This window comes from Bos indicus x Bos taurus, chromosome 8 (assembly GCF_003369695.1).
Source record: "Bos indicus x Bos taurus breed Angus x Brahman F1 hybrid chromosome 8, Bos_hybrid_MaternalHap_v2.0, whole genome shotgun sequence".
Lineage (NCBI taxonomy): Eukaryota > Metazoa > Chordata > Mammalia > Artiodactyla > Bovidae > Bos > Bos indicus x Bos taurus.
In genome coordinates, this window is record NC_040083.1 from 45805314 (window position 1) to 45827463 (window position 22150).

General features: G+C 37.4%; 1 protein-coding gene across 4 annotated transcripts in view; it reads left to right on the forward strand.

Moving 5' to 3' along the window:
- C8H9orf135 (chromosome 8 C9orf135 homolog) overlaps positions 1–22150 on the forward strand; it is a 161034-nt gene that overhangs the window by 122768 nt on the left and 16116 nt on the right. For 3 of the 4 annotated variants that reach the window (XM_027549439.1, XM_027549438.1, XM_027549435.1), the window contains one exon: positions 13902–13959. The exons of the other annotated variant lie outside the window; for it this stretch is intronic. In XM_027549439.1, coding sequence (XP_027405240.1) covers positions 13902–13959 — 58 coding nt within the window. The remainder of the gene's footprint in view (positions 1–13901; positions 13960–22150) is intronic. 4 annotated transcript variants of the gene reach the window in all.

Genomic DNA, 22150 nt, shown 5'->3' on the forward strand with positions numbered 1-22150 from the left:
CAGACTAATAAAAGCATTCTCTCTCATTAAAAAAAAAAAAAAAAAGCTGTATAAAAAGCCAAACTCTAGTCAGAAGGTTGCCAGTCTGTTTGGAATCAGAGTGAAGGGGATTAGCTATATGATTACAGTGATCAATGGCCTCAGACTTTGAATGCCTGATTGTAATAGGACCCTTTGGCTGTACGTAAGAGAAGGCACAATTAAAATTACCTTGGGCCCAAAAGGGAGTTCATTGAAAACAGCACTCAAGTACCTCACGGAACTCTGGGAAAGTGCACTGAAGGGTTGAGTTTCAGAGACTGCTGAAATCAGGACTAGAAAACCTCCAGGATTCTCTTCCTGTTGGCTTCATTTGCTCCCTCTTAGAATAGGGACATTATAGCCCGTGATTCTCATCACAGGAGAGTGACCCTTTCCCATTAGTGTTTCTTAAGATGTTTCAGGGGAGAGCTCTGACAGACATGAGCTGGAGTCTGATGTTTGGACCTCTCATCTATGGATAGTGATGGAGTGGTAGAGGAGGCATAGCATAGGCTTGCTCCTGTGACTCCAGACATGAATTAAAGTAAAAGTTGTCTGCCATAAGTTGGACTGGAGCCCTGACATTGATATACTCCAGCTCTGTTCTACTCATGAGCCAGAATACCCCTTCCCCAGAATATGCCAAGAACCAATGCTTCCTTTCCCTCTCTCTCCTTTTGCTTTCCCGAATTTCTCTGAAGGCCATTTCTCTTCTATGGACTTTTTCTTTCCTTCCTTATGTTCTTTATTTGGGTACAGCTTTAAGCTGATATCTAAGAGGAAGATTCATGTTGGTCTTTCATATTTTTATTCTCAAATGATAATTCGATTAAATACATCACTTAAAGACTGTTACTCTCTTCTTCAGATTTATAGAAAAGAAAAGGAGAATCACTAAGAGTTTATAAGTAGCCATAACTGACTGAAAGTCATTATTCAGTACTGTAAAAGTTTCCATGTTGTCTAGCTATATCATTGCCTTTTCAGTTAATCTTCTACCTCTGTTTACTTAGAATTCTCATTGAATTGAATTCTCTATATTTCTTTATGTTTTAATTTATTTTATTGCTTTATTCATTTAGTAAATACTTTTCAGTGTCTACCTTGTATCAGGCTCTATGCCTGGAGGTGATAATAAAGAAAGGGAAAAGGGCCTGATCTTCATGACCCAGATAATCACAATGGTGTGATTGCTCACCTAGAGCCAGACATCCTGGAATACGAAGTCAAATGGACCTTAGAAAGCATCACCAGGAACAAAGCTAGTGGAGGTAATGGAATTCCAGTTGAGCTATTTCAAATCCTAAAATATGATGCTGTGTAAGTGGTGCACTCAATATGCTAGCAAATTTGGAAAACTCAGCAGTGGCCACAGGACTGGAAAAGGTCAGTTTTCATTCCAATGCCAAAGAATGTTCAAACTACTGCACAATTGCACTCATCTCATACGTTAGCAAAGTAATGCTCAAAATTCTCCAAGCAAGGTTTCAACAGTAGTGAATCATGAACTTCCAGATGTTCAAGCTGGTTTTAGAAAAGGCAGAGGAACCAGAGATCATATTGCCAACATCCACTGGATCATCGAAAAAGCAAGAGAGTTCCAGAAAAACATCTACTTTGCTTTATTGACTACACTACAGCCTTTGAGTGTATGCTGTTACTGCTAAGTCACTTCAGTCGTGTCCGACTCTGTGCGACCCCATAGACGGCAGCCCACCAGGCTCCCCCGTCCCTGGGATTCTCCAGGCAAGAACACTGGAGTGGGTTCCCATTTCCTTCTCCAATGCATGAAAGTGGAAAGTGAAAGTGAAGTCGCTCAGTCGTGTCCAACTCTTAGCGACCCCATGGACTGCAGCCTACCAGGCTCCTCCATCCATGGGATTTTCCAGGCAAGAGTACTGGAGTAGGGTGCCATCGCCTTCTCTGCTTTGAGTGTATAGATTACAACAAACTGAGGACAGTTCTTCAAGAGCTAGGAATACCAGACTGCCTAACCTGCTTCCTGAGAAATCTGTATGCAGGTCAAAAAGCAACAGTTAGAACTGGACATGGAACAACGGACTGGTTCCAAATTACAAAAGGTGTATGTCAGGGCCGTACATTGTCACCCTGCTTATTTAACTTATATGCAGAGTACATCATGAGAAACGCTGGGCTGGATGAAGCACGAGCTGGAATCAAGATTGCCGGGAGAAATATCAATAACCTCAGATATGCAGATGACACCACCCTTATGGCAAAAAATGAAGAACTAAAGACCCTCTTGATGAAAGCAAAAGAGGAGAGTGAAAAAGTTGGCTTAAAATTCAACGTTCAGGAAACTAAGATTATGGTATCCGGTCCCATCACTTCATGGCAAATAGATGGGGAAACAATGGAAACAGTGACTGACTTTGTTTTCTTGGGCTCCAAGATCACTGCAGATGGTGACTGCAGCCATTCACTGCAGATGGTGACTGCAGCCATGAAATTAAAAGACACTTACTCCTTGGAAGAAAAGCTATGACCAACATTGACAGCATATTCAAAAGCAGAGACATTACTTTGCCAACAAAGGTCTATCTAGTCAAAGCTATGGTTTTTCTAGTAGTCATGTATGGATATGAGAGTTGGACTATAAAGAAAGCTGAGCACCAAAGAACTGATGCTTTTGAACTGTGGTGTTGGAGAAGACTCTTGAGAGTCCCTTGGACTGCAAGGAGATCCAACCAGTCCATCTTAAAGGATATCAGTCTTGAATATTCATTGGAAGGACTGATGCTGAAGCTGAAACTCCAATACTTTGGCTACCTGATATGAAGAACTGACTCACTGAAAAAAACCCTGATGCTGGGAAAGATTGAAGGCAGGAGGAAAAGGGGATGACAGAGGATGAGATGGTTGAATGGCTTCACTGACCCAGTGGACATGAGTTTGAGCAGGCTCCAGGGTTTGGTGATTGACAAGGAAGCCTGGAGTGCTGCAGTCCATGGGCTCACAAACAGTTGGACACAATTGAGTGACTGAACTAAACTGAAAAGGGCGTGAACTCGGGGAATGGGTTTCTGCCTGCTTTAAGTGAGTTGAGAGATGCCCAATGCTAGCTTTCAAGGTCGACCTGCCCAAAGCAAACTTTGATATTTGAATGATAATCATATTTGAGTCATAACATCAGGTGAGAATAAAGTAGGAGAATAAGTTTATTTATAGTCATCTATTCACACTTAAACTTTTTAAGATGGAATATTTCCAAATAAAATACTTTCAAACACTCATCAACTCATTATCTGGTTACAATGTAAGTTAATATTTTTAATCAAATTTGCTCTACAGTTTTTTTGAAAAATGATTTATCTAGTTATCCAATATATCCACCCTGTTGATGGACCCATTAGATAGTTTTCAAGTTTTTATTATTGCAAATAAGGCTTCATTGAATATCTGTATACATGTACATATGTCTCCTTCAATATATATGCAAGGATTTCTTTATACTTATGTATGAAACGAGTCACCAGTCCAGGTTCGATGCACGATACTGGATGCTTGGGGCTGGTGCACTGGGACGACCCAGAGGGAGGGTATGGGGAGGGAGGAGGGAGGAGGGTTCAGGATGGGGAACACAGGTATACCTGTGGCGGATTCATTTCGATATTTGGCAAAACTAATACAATATTGTAAAGGTTAAAAATAAAATTAAAAAAAAAATAAAATGTTAATGTATTTTCATTAAAAAAAAAGATGTGTGCATCTTCAATTTTGTAAAAATATTGCCACCAATAGTGTACTAATATCTTCATTCTTTCAGATTTTTATCAACATTTAGAAAAATTTTAGTTTTTACCAATCTAATGGATATAACATGTTATATCTTGTAGTTTTACTTTGCATTTCACTAATCACTAAATTTGTCTGAATTTTAAGTTTTAATTCATTTTAAAATTTCATTAGTCATTCTGATTTTTCTAGTATGAATTGACTGGTTATTTAAAAAACCCATTTTTATGAGATGTTGTCTTTTATTGATTTGTAAGAATTTATAAAATATGGGCTAATCTTGCTTTAGTTAATTTTATATTATAATAACTCCTAGTCTTATAACTGTTTATACTGTCTTTTGAGCAATAGAAGTTTTAAATTAAAATTTAATCAAGACCTATATATAAAATATCAAACATTAAACCTTTTAGAAATTATATATATACACATACACATATGTAACATATGTTGAGCCATCCATTATAAATCAGTTCTTTATGTCCTTTTGATTTTTTTATACATTTTCTGCATAAATGTCAATCTTCTGTTGTATTCCTATAGGAAGCTCAGAGATTTTATTGCAATTATAAGTGGGATTTTACCACTAATTACACTTTCTAATTTCTTGTTATTGGTGTATGGCTGTTATATTTTTGTATATTGATCTTATATCTAACAACCTCCCTGAAAGTTGCCTATTTTTATGATTTGTAGATTCGTTTGGGTAGTCTAACGTACAACCTTATCATCTGTTGGAAAATGAGAATATTGTTCTTCCATTCACATTAGTATATTTGTGCTTCGTTTTCTTGTTTTACTGTATCTGCCAGAATCTTTAGTACATCATTGAATACAAATGTTGATGGAGAGCTTCTGTGACTATTTGGGAAAATATTTCTTGGGAGGATTTTCATCAGTTTAGTTTTGATTTTCACTTATTGTTTTCTTCTTATAGTAATGTTGCCTTTTGCTATTTAAATATATTGAGATTTCTTGGAATAGTAGCAACCATGTAATTGTACAAAGAGGGAATGAAAGTTGGGCAGTTTCCTCAATATCTTGGTTCAGGAGTGCCCTCTTCTGTTGAATCAGTGAAATGAGCTTTATTTCATTAATGGCATCTTTTATGAAAGAGTGGTGGTTCTAGGACCCTTAACTTGTGGGCTTAATTTCTTATTTTTCTTTACCTTGTTAGTTTTCTAGAGGCAGTGCCTTCCCAAGACTGCTATTGTGGTCTTTCATAATTTCCAAGTCTTTTTCTTCGAAAGCCGATGTTCAAATCCTCTAGTCTCAGGCTTGTTTTCAGCATTTTCCCAGCTTGTTCTCAGTATTTCTCTTTCTCCTTTTCCATGTAATCCTTGCCTGATTTTGCTCCTAAATGGGCTCTGGATCTGCTTCTACTGATTCTGGATTGTTCTCCCACCTCTGTGTAAACAGAAGTTTGTAGTCTTTTCTAGCCTCTGTTACACTCTATGCATCAATACTTACATGATTTTGTTTGCTGTTAATCTATACGGTATTGGAAGATGTATGTAGATATAGGTTTAAGGAACCCAAGTTCTAGGCATGTGGTTCATTCTTCCTGTATAACCATGAATTAGTCATTTTATCCTAGTGATTCTGTCATTTTTTGTCTTACATATTCTCTGTGTTGTTAGGTTTATTGATTTGGGATTATTATGTCTTCTTTAGTGACTTATTCCTTTAATCAGTAAGTAATGATCTTTATAACTAATAATTTTTGATTCAATATCAATTACATATGATATTAATAAGAACAGTTGCTTTTGGTTAATATTTGCTGAATATATATTTTTAATATCCTTTTATTTTCAAACATTTTTTGGAAAATAATTTTATTTTAGGTGTAAAAAGCATAGAGTTGGGGAGAAGATCAACCAAGATATAGAGTAGGAGGACATGGAACTCACTTCCCCCCATGAACACATTAAAAAATACATCTACACGTGGAAAAATTCTCACTGTAAGCTAACTAGAAACTGGAAGAAAGACCTCTGTTCAACCAAGACTATAACAAAAGTACACATGTAATTAAGTAGAGAGGAAAGAAAAGCAGTCAACCTGGAATCTGTGCCCCTGGGAGGGGACCCAGAAGAAAAAGATTGCATGAGTGGAGACATGCCCCAGAGACTGAATGGTTCAAGTCACACATCAGGTACCCCAGTCCTAGGGCCCAGAAAAGGAGAGATGAGCCCCCTTGGCTGGCTGGAGGACTGCTGAGACTAATAGAAGGGTTATGTGAAGTCTGGATTCTGAGGCAGATCAGACGTCAATTGAAGACTGCTCTACTGGTTGCTGGGTTTCCTGGAAACACTTTGGCATGTGCCCCAGCCTGAGGTGAGCAAATGCTCTAGCCTCACTTACTTCACATCACAGAGATCTAGGACTGCCAAGACCAGGGAAAAAGCTTGGCCATGGGATACAAAAATGACTTGGTTCTCAGTGGAGGCACAATGGCCATTGTTAGTGCTAACTCAAGCAATGCCTCAGAGATAGCCCAGAACAGTACTGTGACCATGGCTAGTTTACCACAGCTCATGCACCAATATATGCCAAGAGTCTGGAACAAGACAAGGATGCCCAGTCTTGCCACTTCTATTTACATGGTATTGGAAGTCCTAGCCACAGTAGTCATATAAGAAAAGGGAATAAAAGGCATCCAAGGTGGAAGGGAAGAAGTAAAATTGTTTCTATTGGCAGATGACATGATACTGTGTATCCAGTGAACCAGTGAATTTGCTCAGTCATGTCCAACTATTTGGGATCCGATGGACTATAGCCTACCAGGCTCCTCCATCCACAGAATTTTCCGGGCAAGAGTACTGGAGTGGGCTGCCATTTCCTTCTCCAGGGCATCTTCCCAACCCAGGGATCAAATCCAGGTCTCCCTCATTGCAGGTAGATGCTTTATCATCTGAGCTAACAGGGAAGCCCTGATACTGCATATAGAAAACCCTAAAATCTCCAAAAAAAACTATTAGAACTAATAAATCAATTCAGTAAAGTTGTAAGATACAAGATTAATATACATAAATCTGTATATTATTAATCACTAATAATGAGCTTTCAGAAAGAGAAAGAAAAAAAGGGAGGGGGCTTATTTAAAATTGAATAAGAAATTATAAAATACCTAGGAACAAACTTAACCAAGGAGGTGAAATACCTATACTCTGAAAACTATAAAATATTGATTTATATTTTTATAAATTTAAATTGAAGATGATATTTAAAATATATAAAGGAAATTAGAGATGATATTTTAAAATGGAAAGATATCCCATGTTCATGGATTAGAAAAATAATATTGTTAAAATGGCCATACTTTTCAAAGAAAGCAATTAATGCAATCCCTGTTAAAATACTCATGACAGTTTTCATGGAACTAGAACAAATAATCCTAAAATTTATATGGAACCACAAAAGACTACTGCGTGTTAATGTGTGGCAAAAAATTTCCAACGTGATCGTCAGAAAAAATAACAAGGCTGAAGGTATCATTCTTGCTGACTTCAGAATCTACGAAAAAGCTACAGTAATCAAAAGAACATGGTACCGGCATAAAACCAGATACATAGATTAATGAGACAGACTAGAGAGTCTAGAAATAAACCCATGCATCCATGGTCAAATAATCTATGACAAAGTAGGCAAGAATATACAGTGGAGAAAAGACACTCCCTTCAATAAATAGTGCTGGACATAAAAACTGGAGAGCTACATGTAAAAGAATGAAATTAGAACATTCTCTAAAACCATGTTCAAAAAATAAATTATAAATGGATTAAAGACCTGAATGTAAGACCAGATACCATAAAGCTCCTAGAGGAAAACATAAGCAGAACACTCTTTGACATAAATCATAGCAGTGCTTTTTGGAGTCTGTCTCCTAAAGCAAAATAAATAAAAACAAAAATAAACAAATAGGATAACAAATAAAACTTAAAGGCTTTTGCATGGCGAATGAAACCACTGACAAAATGAAAAGATAACCTATTGAATAGGAGAAAATATTTTCAAATGCTGTGATCAACAGGGGGTTAATATCCAAAATATATAAATAGCTCATATAACTCAATATAAAAAAACGAACAACCCCATTAAAAATTGGGCAGAAGACCTGAATAGACATATTTCTGCGGAAGACACACAGATGGCTAAGAGGCCCATGAAAAGCTGCTCAGTATTGTTAATTATTTGAGAAACGCAAATCAAAACATTAAGTGGTCCACTGGAGAAGGGGATGGCAAAACACTTCAGTGTTCTTGCCTTGCGAACCCCATGAACAGTATGAAAAGGCAAAAAGATAGGACACTTAAAGATGAACTCCCCAGGTCGGTAGGTGTCCAATATGCTACTGGAGATCAGTGAAGAAATAACTCTAGAGAGAACGAAGGGATGGAGCCAAAGCAAAAACAACACCTAGTTGTAATGGGACTGGTGATGGAAGCAGGGTTCAATGCTGTAAAGAGCAATATTGAATAGGAACCTGGATGTTATGTCCATAAATCAAGGCAAATTGGAAGTGGTCAAACAGGAGATGGCAAGAGTGAACATCGACATTCTAGGGATCTGTGAACTAAGATGGACTGGAATGGATGAATTTAACTCAGATGACCATTATATCTACTACTGTGGGCAGGAATCCCTTAGAAGAAATGGAGTAGCCATCATGGTCAACAAAAGAGTCCAAAATGCAGTATTTGGATGCAACTCAAAAACAACACAATGATCTCTCTTCGTTTCCAAGGCAAACCATTCAATATCATGGTAATCCAAGTCTATGCCCTGACCAGTAACGCTGAAGAAGCTGAAGTTTAACGGTACTATGAAGACCTACAAGACCTTCTAGAACTAACACCCAAAAAAGATGTCCTTTTCATTATAGGGGACTGGAATGCAAAAGTAGGAAGTCAAGAAACACCTGGAGTAACAGGCAAATTTGGCCTTGGAATAAGGAATGAAGCAGGGCAAAGGCTAATAGAGTTCTGCCAAAAGAATACACTCATCATAGAAAACACCCTCTTCCAACAACACAAGAGAAGACTCTACACATGGACATCACCAGATGGTCGACACTGAAATCAGATAGATTATATTCTTTGCAGCCAAAGATGGAGAAGCTCTATACAGTCAGCAAAAACAAGACTGGGAGCTGACTGTGGCTCAGATCATGAACTCCCTATTGCCAAATTCAGACTGAAATTGAAGAAAGTGGAGAAAACCACTAGACCATTCAGGTATGTCCTAAATCAAATTCCTATGACTATACAATGGAAGTGAGAAATAGATTTAAAGGACTAGATCTGATAGACCGAGTCCCTGATGAACTGTGGATGGAGGTATGTGACATTGTACAGGAGACAGGTCAAGACCATCCCCAAGAAAAAGAAATGCAAAAAAACCAAAATGACTGTCTGAGGAGGCCTTACAAATATCTGTGAAAAGAAGGGAAGTGAAAAGCAAAGGAGAAAAGGAAAGATATACCCATTTGAATGCAGAGTTCCAAAGAATAGCAAGAAGAGATAAGAAAGCCTTCCTCAGTGATCAGTGCAAAGAAATAGAGAAAAACAATAGAATGGGAAAGTCTAGAGATCTCTTCAAGAAAATTAGAGATACCAAGGGAACATTTCATGCAAAGATGGGCTTGATAAAGGACAGAAATGGTATGGACCTAACAGAAGCAGAAGATATCAAGAAGTGGCAAGAATACACAGAAGAACTGTACAAAAAGATCTTCATGACCAAGATAATCACAATGGTGTGATCACTCACCTCGAGCCAGACATTCTGGAAGGTGAGGTCAAGTGGGCCTGAGGAAGCATCACTATGAACAAAGCTAGTAGAGGGGATGGAATTCCAGTTGAGCTATTTGAAATCCTGAAAGATGATGCTGTGAAAGTGTTGCACTCAATATGCCAGCAAATTTGGAAAACTCAACAGCAGCCACAGGACTGGAAAGGGTCAGTTTTCATTTCAATCCCAAAGAAAGGCAATGCCAAAGAACACTCAAACTACTACACAATTGCACTCATCTCACACACTAGTAAAGTAATGCTCAAAATTTTCCAAGGCAGGCTTCAGCAATACGTGAACCATAAACTTCCAGATGTTCAAGCTGGTTTTAGAAAAGGCAGAGGAACCAGACATCAAATTGCCAACATCTGCTGGATCATCGAAAAAGCAAGAGAGTTCCAGAAAAACATCTATTTCTGCTTTATTGACTATGCCAAAGCCTTTGACTGTGTGGATCACAATAAACTGGAAAATTCTGAAAGAGATGGGAATACCAGACCACCTGACCTGCCTCTTGAGAAATTTGTATGCAGGTCAGGAAGCAACAGTTAGAACTGGACATGGAACAACAGACTGGTTCCAAATACAAAAAGGAGTATGTCAAAGCTGTATATTGTTACCCTGCTTATTTAACTTATATGCAGAGTACATCATGAGAAACGCTGAGCTCGAGGATGCACAAGCTGGAATGAAGTTTGCTGGGAGAAATATCAATAACCTCAGATATGCAGATGACACCACTCTTAATGGCAGAAAGTGAAGAAGAACTAAAGAGCCTCTTGATGAAAGTGAAAGAGGAGAGTGAAAAGTTGGCTTAAAGCTCAACATTCAGAAAACTAAGATCATGGCATCTGGTCCCATCACTTCATGGCAAATAGATGGGGACACAGTGGAAACAGTGGCTGACTATATTTGGGGGTTCCAAAATCACTCTAGATGGTGATTGGAGCCATGAAATTAAAAGATGCTTGCTTCTTGAAAGGAAAGTTATGACCAACCTAGACAGCATATTAAAAAGTGGAGGCATTACTTTGCCAACAAAGGTCCGTCTAGTCAAGGCTATGGTTTTTCCAGTAGTCATGTTATGGATGTGAAAGTTGGACTATAAAGAAAGCTGAGTGCCAAAGAATTGATGCTTTTGAACTGTGGTGTTGGAGAAGACGCTTGAGAGTCCCTTGGACAGCAAGGAGATCCAACCAGTCCATCTTAAAGGAGATCAGTCCTGGGTGTTCTTTGGAAGGACTGATGTTAAAGCTGAAACTCCAATACTTTGGCCACCTGATGCGAAGAGCTGACTCATTTGAAAAGACTCTCATGCTGGGAAAGATTGAGGGCAGGAGGAGAAGGGGACGACAGAGGATGAGATGGTTGGATGGCATCACCAACTCAATGGACATGGTTTTGGGTAGACTCTGGGTGTTGGTGATGGACAGGGAGGTCTGGTGTGCTGCAGTTCATGGGGTTTCAAAGAGTCAGACATGACTGAGCGACTGAACTGAACTGAACTGACTGAATCAAAAGAAAAATGAGATATCACCCTACACCTATCAGAACAGCTATCATTAAAAAAGAACACAAATAACAAATGTGGGTGTGATGTGGAAAAAACGGAACCCCTGCACACTCTTGGGAATGTAAGGCACAGACTCTGTGGAAAACAGTATGAAGTTTTCTCAAAAACTAAAAATAGAACTACCTTATGATCCAGCAATTACACTCCTGAGTATATTTCCAGAAGAAAAAGGAACACTAATTTGAAAAGATACATATACTGTAATGTTCAGAGCAGCACTGTTTACAATTGCTAGGATATGGAAGCAACCAAAATGTCCTTGAACACATGAATAAAGATGTGGTATATATATATATATACAGTGGTATATATATACAATGATATATTTTACTCAGCCATACAAAGAATGTCATCCTGCCATTTGCAGCATCATGGGTGGACCTAGAGAATATTAGGCCTAGTGAGAAAAGTCAGACGGAAAAAGACATACTGTATGTTATCACTTATCTGTGTAATGTAAAAAAATAATAAAACAAACAAATGTATATAGGAAAACAGAAACAGACCCATAGAAAACAAGCTAGTGGGCTACCAATGGGGAGAAGAAAAGGAGGAAAGGAAGATTGGAGTATGATATACAAAACCACTATGTATAAAATAAACAAGCTCAAATATAGATTGTACAACACAGAGAATTATAGCCATTATTTTGTTATAACTGTTAATGAAGTATAATCTATAAGAATACGGAATAACTATGCTGTACCTAAAACTAATATAATATTATAGATAACTATACTTGAAAACCAAAAACAAAACAAAAAAAAATACTAGTACAAAAAACACCCCATAGAGTTGGGCTATATAATACAGCTTGATTTTCAATCTAAGTTTGAGAAAATATTTTCACTGATGGGTTTAATTCCTTTACTTTCTTTGTGATTACCCAAGGTGTTTAGTTTTTTATGATTTTAATTGTCTTCTGAGCAGAAAAAAATTTTCACATTTTTTTTTATCCTTTCCTGCTTTCTATTAGAGTGTTCTTTAAAAATTTTAAATAATATCCTATTTGCTGGTTTGAAAGTTACACTTCTAATTTTTGTTCTTTTAATTGCCAATACTCATACTTTTAGAATCACCTAGAGCAGGGGTCCCCAACATCCAGGATCTAATGCCTCATGGTCTCCAGTGGAGCTGATGTAATAATAATAGAAATGAAGTGCACAATAAATGTAATCTGCTTGAATCATCCCCAAACCATGTCCCCCCATTCCCAGTCTGGTAAAATTGTCTTCCACGAAGTAGGTCCCTCTTGCCAAAAAGATAGGGGACCAATGACCTAAACGGCTTGTTAAAGCAAGATTGTGGGGCCCACTCCTAGAATTTGTAATTAAGTGGACTTGGCGTGACATCCAAGTATTTGCATTTCTAACAAGTCCCCAGATAATGCTAATGTTGCGCCTCTGGAAATCACATCTTGAAAATCTGACAGTAATTAATTGGTGGTTGCTGCTGCTAAGTCGCTTCAGTCATGTCCGGCTCTGTGCGACCCCATAGATGGCAGCCCACAAGGCTCTCCCATCCCTGGGATTCTCCAGGCAAGAACACTGGAATGGGTTGCCATTTCCTTCTCCAATGCATGAAAGTGAAAAGTGAAAGTGAAGTCGCTCAGTTGTGTCCAACTCTTTGGGACCCCATGGACTGCAGCCCACCAGGCTCCTCTGTCAATGGGATTTTCTAGGCAAGAGTACTGGAGTGGGGTGCCATCTCCTTCTCCGAATTGGTGGTTAGCACCAGATAAATATTAGCATCTGTACCCAGTAACCATTCTTAGTTGACATCCTAGTTAGTTTTGAATTCTTCTACTTGTTCTCTACCCTCCCTTCAGCTCAGTCATATGTTAAAATGTTTAAATGTCCTTTTTCCTGGTATTTTTAGGTTTGCAATTCTCAGATGAATTTCTTTGACCATCTAATCCCATAATATTGCCAGGAACAGAATCAGGACAGTAATTTCTCATAGGAGAAAAAAATTTTCCCCAATTCTGAGTACTAGACAGAGAGAAACTTTCTTGCAAGTTTCCCTAGTCTGATGGCTAGAGTTTCTTTGGTCTCTTTTATATGTAGGTACAACATTTACAGACTCTTGACTAGAAGCAGCAGTTTAGTTCTGGTGAGATACAGTATATAGGGTCACAAAGAGTTGGACACTTAGCACACACACATATGGAGGTACAGCCTTTACAAACTCCTGATTATAAGTAGCAATTTAGCTCTGTGCCTTCTGTGAACCCAAGGTCATGTCTCCTGCCCTTGATAGGCAGTTCAAACTCCAGCTTTGAGTCTTAGACTGTGTTTGTAAGACTTGGGGGAGAAGGATGTATTTCACTCAGCATTTCTATGTATTTCATGGAGTGGAGGTTGGGGAAACTATGTAATCTCAGATGACCTGGTTTGTATTATTTTTCAGTTGCCAACTAGCAGAGAACATGGGGTATAGGGTCAAAAATTTGAAAAGTACAAAGTGAGTGGAAAAGAGAACCCTTGTCTGGAATGAACCTGAGCTTTGGGACTTGGTAGCATATCGTTAGCATAGAAGAATAGTAGGTGATACTGGAAGTAATTGAAGGAAGGCACCTTGCTGGTGATAGTTAACACTATAAATGAGGCCTGGGAAATTAAAAAATTTAAAATTTTTATTAAGGCCAATTTTCCTTGAAATGTTTTTATTTTGTTTAAAGCACATATTACTAAAAAATTAAGATGTTTTTCTTTTGGAGTCATTCTTTTCTCAGATATTGACTTATCTTTGTTAGGTGTACATTGACAACATATGCTGAAGAATATGCTCCACCATATGAATATCAGCCACTTGTGAGTATAACAGAGCTGAAAAGCCATATTCTAATATTTCTGTGCTTAATATGATTCTTTACATCTAGTGTAAATAGTCAAGCTTGAGAAGAAAGGACAAATTGTTGAGATTTATGATGTTTTATATTTATCTAGAGATATTAGCTATTTGTGGGAGTTAATGGAATATTTTATGGTTATGATTTATTTTGGGAACAAGTTTATAGATTTCAGGGAGAAAATATTGCAGTATCTAAAATATATTAGTTACTTTCTTCCTCATCTTTGTTTTATTGTCCTGCTCCATAAATGCAATTTATCTGGAATAAGAATCTACCTTTCTATTCATTTGTATTATATTAGCATATGAAAATAAGTGGTTTAATTTAGCCCTGGGAAATATGTATGCTGATAAAATATGTCTAGTTTTACAACTTCAGTATCAGTTCAGTTCAGTCACTCAGTCGTGTCTGACTCTTTGCGACCCCATAAATTGCAGCACGCCAGGCCTCCCTGTCCATCACTAACACCCGGAGTTCACCCAGACTCACATCCATCGAGTCAGTGATGCCATCCAGCCATCTCATCCTCTGTCGTCCCCTTCTCCTCCTGCCCCCAATCCCTCCCAGCATCAGTCTTTTCCAATGAGTCAACTCTTCGCATGAGGTGGCCAAAGTACTGGAGTTTCAGCTTTAGCATCATTCCTTCCAAAGAAATCCCAGGGCTGATCTCCTTCAAAATGAACTGGTTGGATCTCCTTGCAGTCCAAGGGACTCTCAAGAGTCTTCTCCAACACCACAGTTCAAAAGCATCAATTCTTCGACGCTTAGCCTTCTTCACAGTCCAACTCTCACATCCATACATGACCACAGGAAAAACCATAGCCTTGACTAGATGGACCTTTGTTGGCAAAGTAAAAAGTTGGCTTTTCAATATGTTATCTAGGTTGGTCATAACTTTCCTTCCAAGGAGTAAGTGTCTTTTAATTTCATGGCTGCAGTCACCATCTGCTGTGATTTTGGAGCCCAAAAAATAAAGTCTGACACTGTGTCCACTGTTTCCCCATCTATTTCCCATGAAGTGATGGGACCAGATGCCATGATCTTCATTTTCTGAATGTTGAGCTTTAAGCCAACTTTTTCACTCTCCACTTTCACTTTCATCAAGAGACTTTGTAGTTCCTCTTCACTTTCTGCCATAAGGCTGATGTCATCTGCATATCTGAGGTTATTGATATTTCTTCTGGCAATCTTGATTCCAGCTTGTGTTTCTTCCAATCCAGCGTTTCTCATGATGTACTCTGCATAGAAGTTAAATAAGCAGGGTGACAATATACAGCCTTGACGTACTCCTTTTCCTATTTGGAACCAGTCTGTTGTTCCATGTCCAGTTCTAACTGTTGCTTCCTGACCTGCATACAAATTTCTCAAGAGGCAGGTCAGGTGGTCTGGTATTCCCATCTCTTTCAGAATTTTCCACAGTTTCTTGTGATCCACACAGTCAAAGGCTTTGGCATAGTCAATAAAGCAGAAATAGATGTTTTTCTGGAACTCTCTTGCTTTTTCGATGGTCTGGCAGATGTTGGCAATTTGATGTCTGGTTCCTCTGCCTTTTCTAAAACCAGCTTGAACATCAGGAAGTTCACGGTTCACATATTGCTGAAGCCTGGCTTGAAGAATTTTGAGCATTACTTTACTAGCATGTACTTGTACTTAAAACATTATACAACAAAAGCAAAACAAGGCTGCTTCCTATTAGTCTTGTTCTAGAAGTCCTAACTGGTGCAATAAATAAGAGACTTAGCTACTGAAAAAGAGGAGAAAAAAAATCTTTATTTTTGGATAGTATGATTTCTTCTCAGGAGAACCAGGATGTTAAAATAATAAGTACTTAGAATCAGTTTAGACCACTTAGTAAGGTGATTGAATATAAAATATATCAAAGATAATATTTTTCCTTCATATTAGTAATAACTGCTTAGTAAGCAATCCATAAAAGAAAAAAACATAGAAATTGCTATAGCAACACAAATTTTAAGTACTTTTATGAAGAAAATTCTCAGATAAAGATCAATAAAGAAGATGTGGAAGCTCCTCTCCAAAGATGGTAGACAGGCTACTTACCCAGCAAGAGTTAAATGTTCCTCCACCTTTTGAATCACGGTTGTCAGGTGACAGATTTGAGCAATAGAACATGACAACAGTAACTCTATGCCAAATCTAGGCTAGCTTTAATAAGACTGCTTCCAATTCCTGGAGCCCTGAGCCACGGGCTAGGAAATCTAGGCTACTCTGCTGAAGGGAGAGGCCATGAGGAGGGATAATGATATACTTAACTTATGAACGATGAAACCATCTTGGACATCCAGCCTCGTGGGCATAGACTGAAGCTTCAGTTGTCATCTGACTACAAACCACAAGAGATTGCAAGAAAATAATAATAAATTGTTATTTGAAGGCATTAAGTTTTGGGTGTTTTGTTTTTTTTTTAATAAATACACACCAAAGGTAACTGAAACAGAAATCTCAAGTACAAGGGAATATCTACTGTTTAGGGGACTGGGAAACTAAATTAATTATAAGTTAAATTTATAAATTTAATATAATTACATTAAAAAATCCGAATGGACTTTGTTTACTATCTGAGAACTCTAAGATTCTGAAAGTTATTTGAGAGTATAAACAGATGAGAATAATAAAAAGTTATTTGAAACAGTGGCATAACCATTTATGGAAATAAAAGATTCCTGATACCACCTATATTATAATATTATTTATTTTTTCTTATTAAAAAATACAAATCAAGCTGTTAGAAAAGCAAATATGATGGCTTATGGATTAATATGCTTAATACATAAAGAATTCAGATTTATTGGCAGGAAAACTGTTCAACCATAGGTAAATGAGCCAAGGGCATATAAAGACAATTCACAAATTGGGAAATAATTATTATTAGTTAACTGACAAATACAGGGCAAATCTCAGTCTACAAATAACAGAATGTGTGGATTAAAACAGTACATTTTTTTGCTAGAAAAATTGGTGATATTTTTTAAAATAATAATACTCTGTTGAGTGACACTAGGGTGAGATGGCTACTTTTTTTTCTATTGCCAGAAATATTGTAAATTGTTTGTCTTTCTGGAAAGGAATTTTTCAATATGAATTGATACACTATTTGATCTAATAATTCTAAGGATTTCCCCAAGAAAAACAATTCAATCCAGGGACAAAGTTTATATCCATTGATATTCATCACTGAATTATTTATTATGGCAAACTTGGAAATTACTCAATGTTTTAGAATTGGGTACAGTACTCTAGGGATTCAGAATGAGTCTCCAAAAAATGTTTCACTCCTGCATGAGGATTTTTTTGAGCCAAAGACCCTGTGGGTTAAGATAACCTAATCTCCTCCTTTAACTACCTAGAAGAATTTAAACTGGGAATTTTTCTCAGGAAAAAAAAAAAGTTATTACTGGAGATAAATTTTAGCTAAGTTGCTGCATCTATATTGCAGGGCAAATGTCTAATTGCCAAACATCTGCTCTTATTGTCTTGAAATAAGACAATTCCTATCTTTGGACGCCCCAGGCCTCTATCCCATTCCTTAGCTCAGGATGACATGTATACCTCATTTTATCTTTCTGTCTTTGAACCTTCTCATGTATGTCAGGTTCCTGTATGTATGAAATTAAATTAGACTTTTTCTGGCTAATCTGTCTTATGTCAGTTTAATTCTTAGACTAATCAGAAGAATCTATAAGTGTAAAGGAAAGTTTTGTTTTCCTTTCTGACAGTACTAATTAAATAGGTTGTAATCACATAATGAGATATTTTATATATTTATATATTCCACCCTTTAGAAAGTCCATGGATAGTTCTTAGTGTCTTGATAAATCTTCTTATTTAAGGTCAAGGAAAATCATTAAGATACAAAATTGTATGTGTATTTTTCCTCCATACTTTTAGATAAAAGTATGGAGGAAAAAAAGCCTGAAGAAACTGTTAAATGCTATAAAAGTTGGCTAGTGAATGCTGAAATTCTAGATGATTTCCTTCATTATTACACTTTTCAACATTTTTCAGTGTAGCAAGCATGGTGGTTTATAATCAGAACCACAAGGAAATATATATTATTTAAAAATGAGTTTCAGGCTCATTTCCTTATTTGCATGGGATTTGGTCCCATCTCTAAAAAAAGGAAGTTGCAAGGCACATAATTAAAAACTCACAAAATTCAAAGGACTAATTTTCCCATAAGCATAAATATAAAGAATGTGGGATGTATTTTTTGGGTGAATAACTCTTTAGCCACTGTGTTATGTATTTGTACTTTTAATTTTTTCAGCATTATGTCTAGTATTTCTCATGTTGCTTGTTTCCACATTAACAGCACAGCATGCAGCATGTGATGGCAGTTGTTTGGCTTTATTTAGAGTTTTGTTCATTTACTTCTAAGTTTCTTGTCAAAGTAATTGACTTTGAGCATGTTTTCAGTACTGCTTCTAGCACCCCCATTTAATAATGCTTGCATTACATTGTTATAGAATATAAAAACTATTTTAAATTGTAATGACAGTGAATGGTTAAGTAATAGCAGAATAGTGACTGAACTCAGACTTAGAAGATACCATTCACATAAAAAAATATATGATTCATAAAATACTGACAAAATAAAGAGAATATTTTTTACTTGCTAGAGACCTCACCATGTGGCCTTTACATAAACACAACTCACCATTCACTCAGTCTATCACTTTTGCAATTATGCAGTTTCTGGAGAAATCTTAAAATATTTTGATTTGTATTATCTCAAATTTTATGCATGAATTGAGGCTTTATAAATTTTTATATTGTTGTCTCTTACATTTGCTTAATTCACATTTGCATAAAGTAGGATGGAATTATAAGAAGTCTTGAAGTGAAGTGAAGTCGCTCAGTTGTGTCCGACTCTTTGTGACCCCATGGACAGTAGCCTACCAGGCTCCACCATCCATGGGATTTTCCAGACAAGAATACTGGATGGGCTGCCATTTCTTTCTCCAGGGGATCATCCCAATCCAGGGATCGAACCTGGGTCTCCTGCATTGCAGACAGACACTTTACCGTCTGAGCCACCAGGGAAGCCCTAAGAAGTCTTAAGGGAATCCAAATAATCTCCCTATATGAATTAATAAATCCAAAATATTAGGAAGCTATGAAATTATTTCTAAGGAGAGAAAAGAAAGAGAATTGCAAGTTTCTTCTTCAGAATTCCACTTCCTAAAGGGGGTGTTTAATTTCAATGAAAGATACCTTCTCTTAAAATCTTTCCTATCCGTCTCCCAAAGAACCAAAATAAAGGAAAAGTCACAGAGATATTACATCAGAAGATTGGTCTAAGACTGGATGTTTGTAGGGTACATGAATCTTTTAGACAAAGGACAAGTGAGGATAGGGTAATGGTGGAGAGTCAACTGAACACACTTAGGATTAGTAAGGAAAATAATTATTTCAGGCATGGACTAGCAAACTCAGGAAGTTGAGGAGTAGGGAATTAAAAAAAAGAACAAGCATGGCAATAGTGAAGGAGTGAGAGAGCTAAAAGAATTAGAGGTAGTGAGTGAAGGGGATGTACTGGAATTTATTGATATTTCTGATTTAGAACAATCTGGGGGAATCACAGATCCCAAGATGTGGTCATGGGAATGAGGTGTTATAATGGAATCTAAGCCATTGACTTGAGAAGGTGAAAAAATGGTAAGTGAGAGTGTTGGCTAGATTCTACATATGAGTGTTGTTGTCAGCCTACAAGATAGTAGGAAAGAAAGGTAGGACCAAAGACTGAGTCAAATGACCAGTCCCTCGGTGGGAGCATTTTGGAGATTCATGGCTCCTCCCAGCCCTGCAGCTGCCATTTGAGTACATCTGATTGGATGGGGGAGCCTGGTGGGCTGCCGTCTATGGGGTTGCACAGAGTTGGACACGACTGAAGCAACTTAGAAGAAGAAGAAGACGAAGAAGATTGGTCTTTACTGTGTGAATTACCATCCTTTTTCCTAAAGAGAGCTGTCTATTGAATTATCTTTCCAGGCATATGTGTAGCTTTAAGCCAGAAAATGTTTCATATCTCAGTTCTTTCAGAGATAAAAAACTGAGGAACTCTTAGAGAGTTACGTATTAAAGCTGGCATGCATTCCAAATTGATTACAAGGAACCTAAGCAGTGTTGCCCAGTAGGTAAGAAAGAGGCTGTATCTGTTTAAAATATTCCCAACAATGGTAGGATTGACCTACCCTGTCACCGGGATTCTGTGCCCTGGTATGGATACAGCATTGTTAAAATATTGATATTTCTGTGCTATTTAGAAATTTGCTGTGGCCTTGTGTTCTCCAGAACCCTGCTGCCTCAGTAGCCCAGCATTCTGGACTCCCAGGACCCAGGGGTACATTATGACTTACCTGGGCCCTAAGGACTTTCATGGGCTCCTTCTTCCACTGAAAGAAAAAAAAATTAAATAATTTATTTTACAACTGTATTGCCATAAAGGCAAATATAATCCAGGTTGGATTATATTCACTTTTGTTAATTTATTTATTTTTATTTTTTATTTTTAAATTTTATTTTATTTAACTTTACAATATTGTATTGGTTTTGCCATATATCAAAATGAACCTGCCACAGGTATACATGTGTTCCCCATCCTGAACCCTCCTCCCTCCTCCCTCCCCAAACCATTCCTCTGGGTCGTCCCAGTGCACCAGCCCCAAGCATCCAATATCGTGCATCGAACCTGGACTGGCGACTCGTTTCATATATGATATTATACATATTTCAATGCCATTCTCCAAAATTATCCCACCCTCTCCCTCTCCCACAGAGTCCAAAAGACTGTTCTATACATCAGTATCTCTTTTGCTAATTGAAAGGCTTATTGAAGAGATGTATTTTTAGGCTGCATTTCTCACTGGTATTTTGTAAAGATTACCTATCCTTTTTTCTTTTATATTTTTATACTGTTCTGCCTCCTTGCCTATTTTTGATTATTTGTGACTATACTATTGTATTTTATAGCCATGTTATGTGATCATGTTATTGCTGACCCTCCTGAAATTATCAGTATACTATGGGTGTTATTTTTGTTGTTGTTTAGATGCTAAGTCGTATCTATCTCTTTTGTGATCCCATGGACTGTAGCCTGCCAGACTTCTCTGGCCATGGGATTTCCCAGGAAGTGAATTGTCATTTCCTTCTCTAGGGGATCTTCACTGGAGTGAATTGCCTTTTCCTTCTCTAGGGGATCTTCCTGACTCAGGAATTGAACCTGCGTCTCCTGCATTGCAGGCAGATTCTTTACTGCTCAGCCACCAGGGAAGTCCAGTGGGTGTTATTACACAAAACTAAATCATACAACACTCATCTTTTCCTGAGAAATACTTTTGGACTTTGGTACTCTATTTTAAGCAAAATTTTCTGTATAATAGCTGCCATTGCTTACTGCCTTGAGATGTTTATGGGTATTAAATTACTGGCATCATTTCCTGGCTTCAATATGAGTTTATATCATTTAATAGAGTTAGTTTTTCAAAATGGTATTTGCATTTTTCATTATGGTAAAATATATATAATATAAAAGTACCATTTTAACCTTTTTTTAGTTTACAATTTAGTGGCACTAAGTACATTCACATTATTGTTATAGTCACTTTGAAAATTCTGATTTTAAAATAAATTAAAACACTTTTGTGGGAACTTTAAAATACTATGGGCCTTAGACACTGGGCTTTCTGTGCCTCATGGCTCAGTGGGCTGAGCCTGGATTTTCTTTCTGGTAGCTTAACACCTGCCTGACAGGGGCATCTAAAACTTGTCCAAAGTGCTTGGTGTGTATTGATTTATAAATACTTTGAATATCATCCCAAACCAAGATACACCTCAGCTAGGAGTCACCTTGAGCACTATCAAGAGCCTTTTATTGTTTTATTAGGCTCAGAAACATGAAAGAAACTCCTTAAAGCCTGGAATTACCCTTAGTTTCCTGCTTCCCAGGAAGGGATGTCTAACAGGGGCTTTAAAAAGAAGATAAGGGAAAGAGTGACTTACCAAAAACCACCAGTAGTTGGGTCAGAAAGTGAATCTAGAACAGGTTGGGGTTTCTGTAGGAAACATTACCCGTCTGAACTAAATTAGCTTTCATTTCCACTTCTTTTTAAGCCCTTCTCTTTGTATCT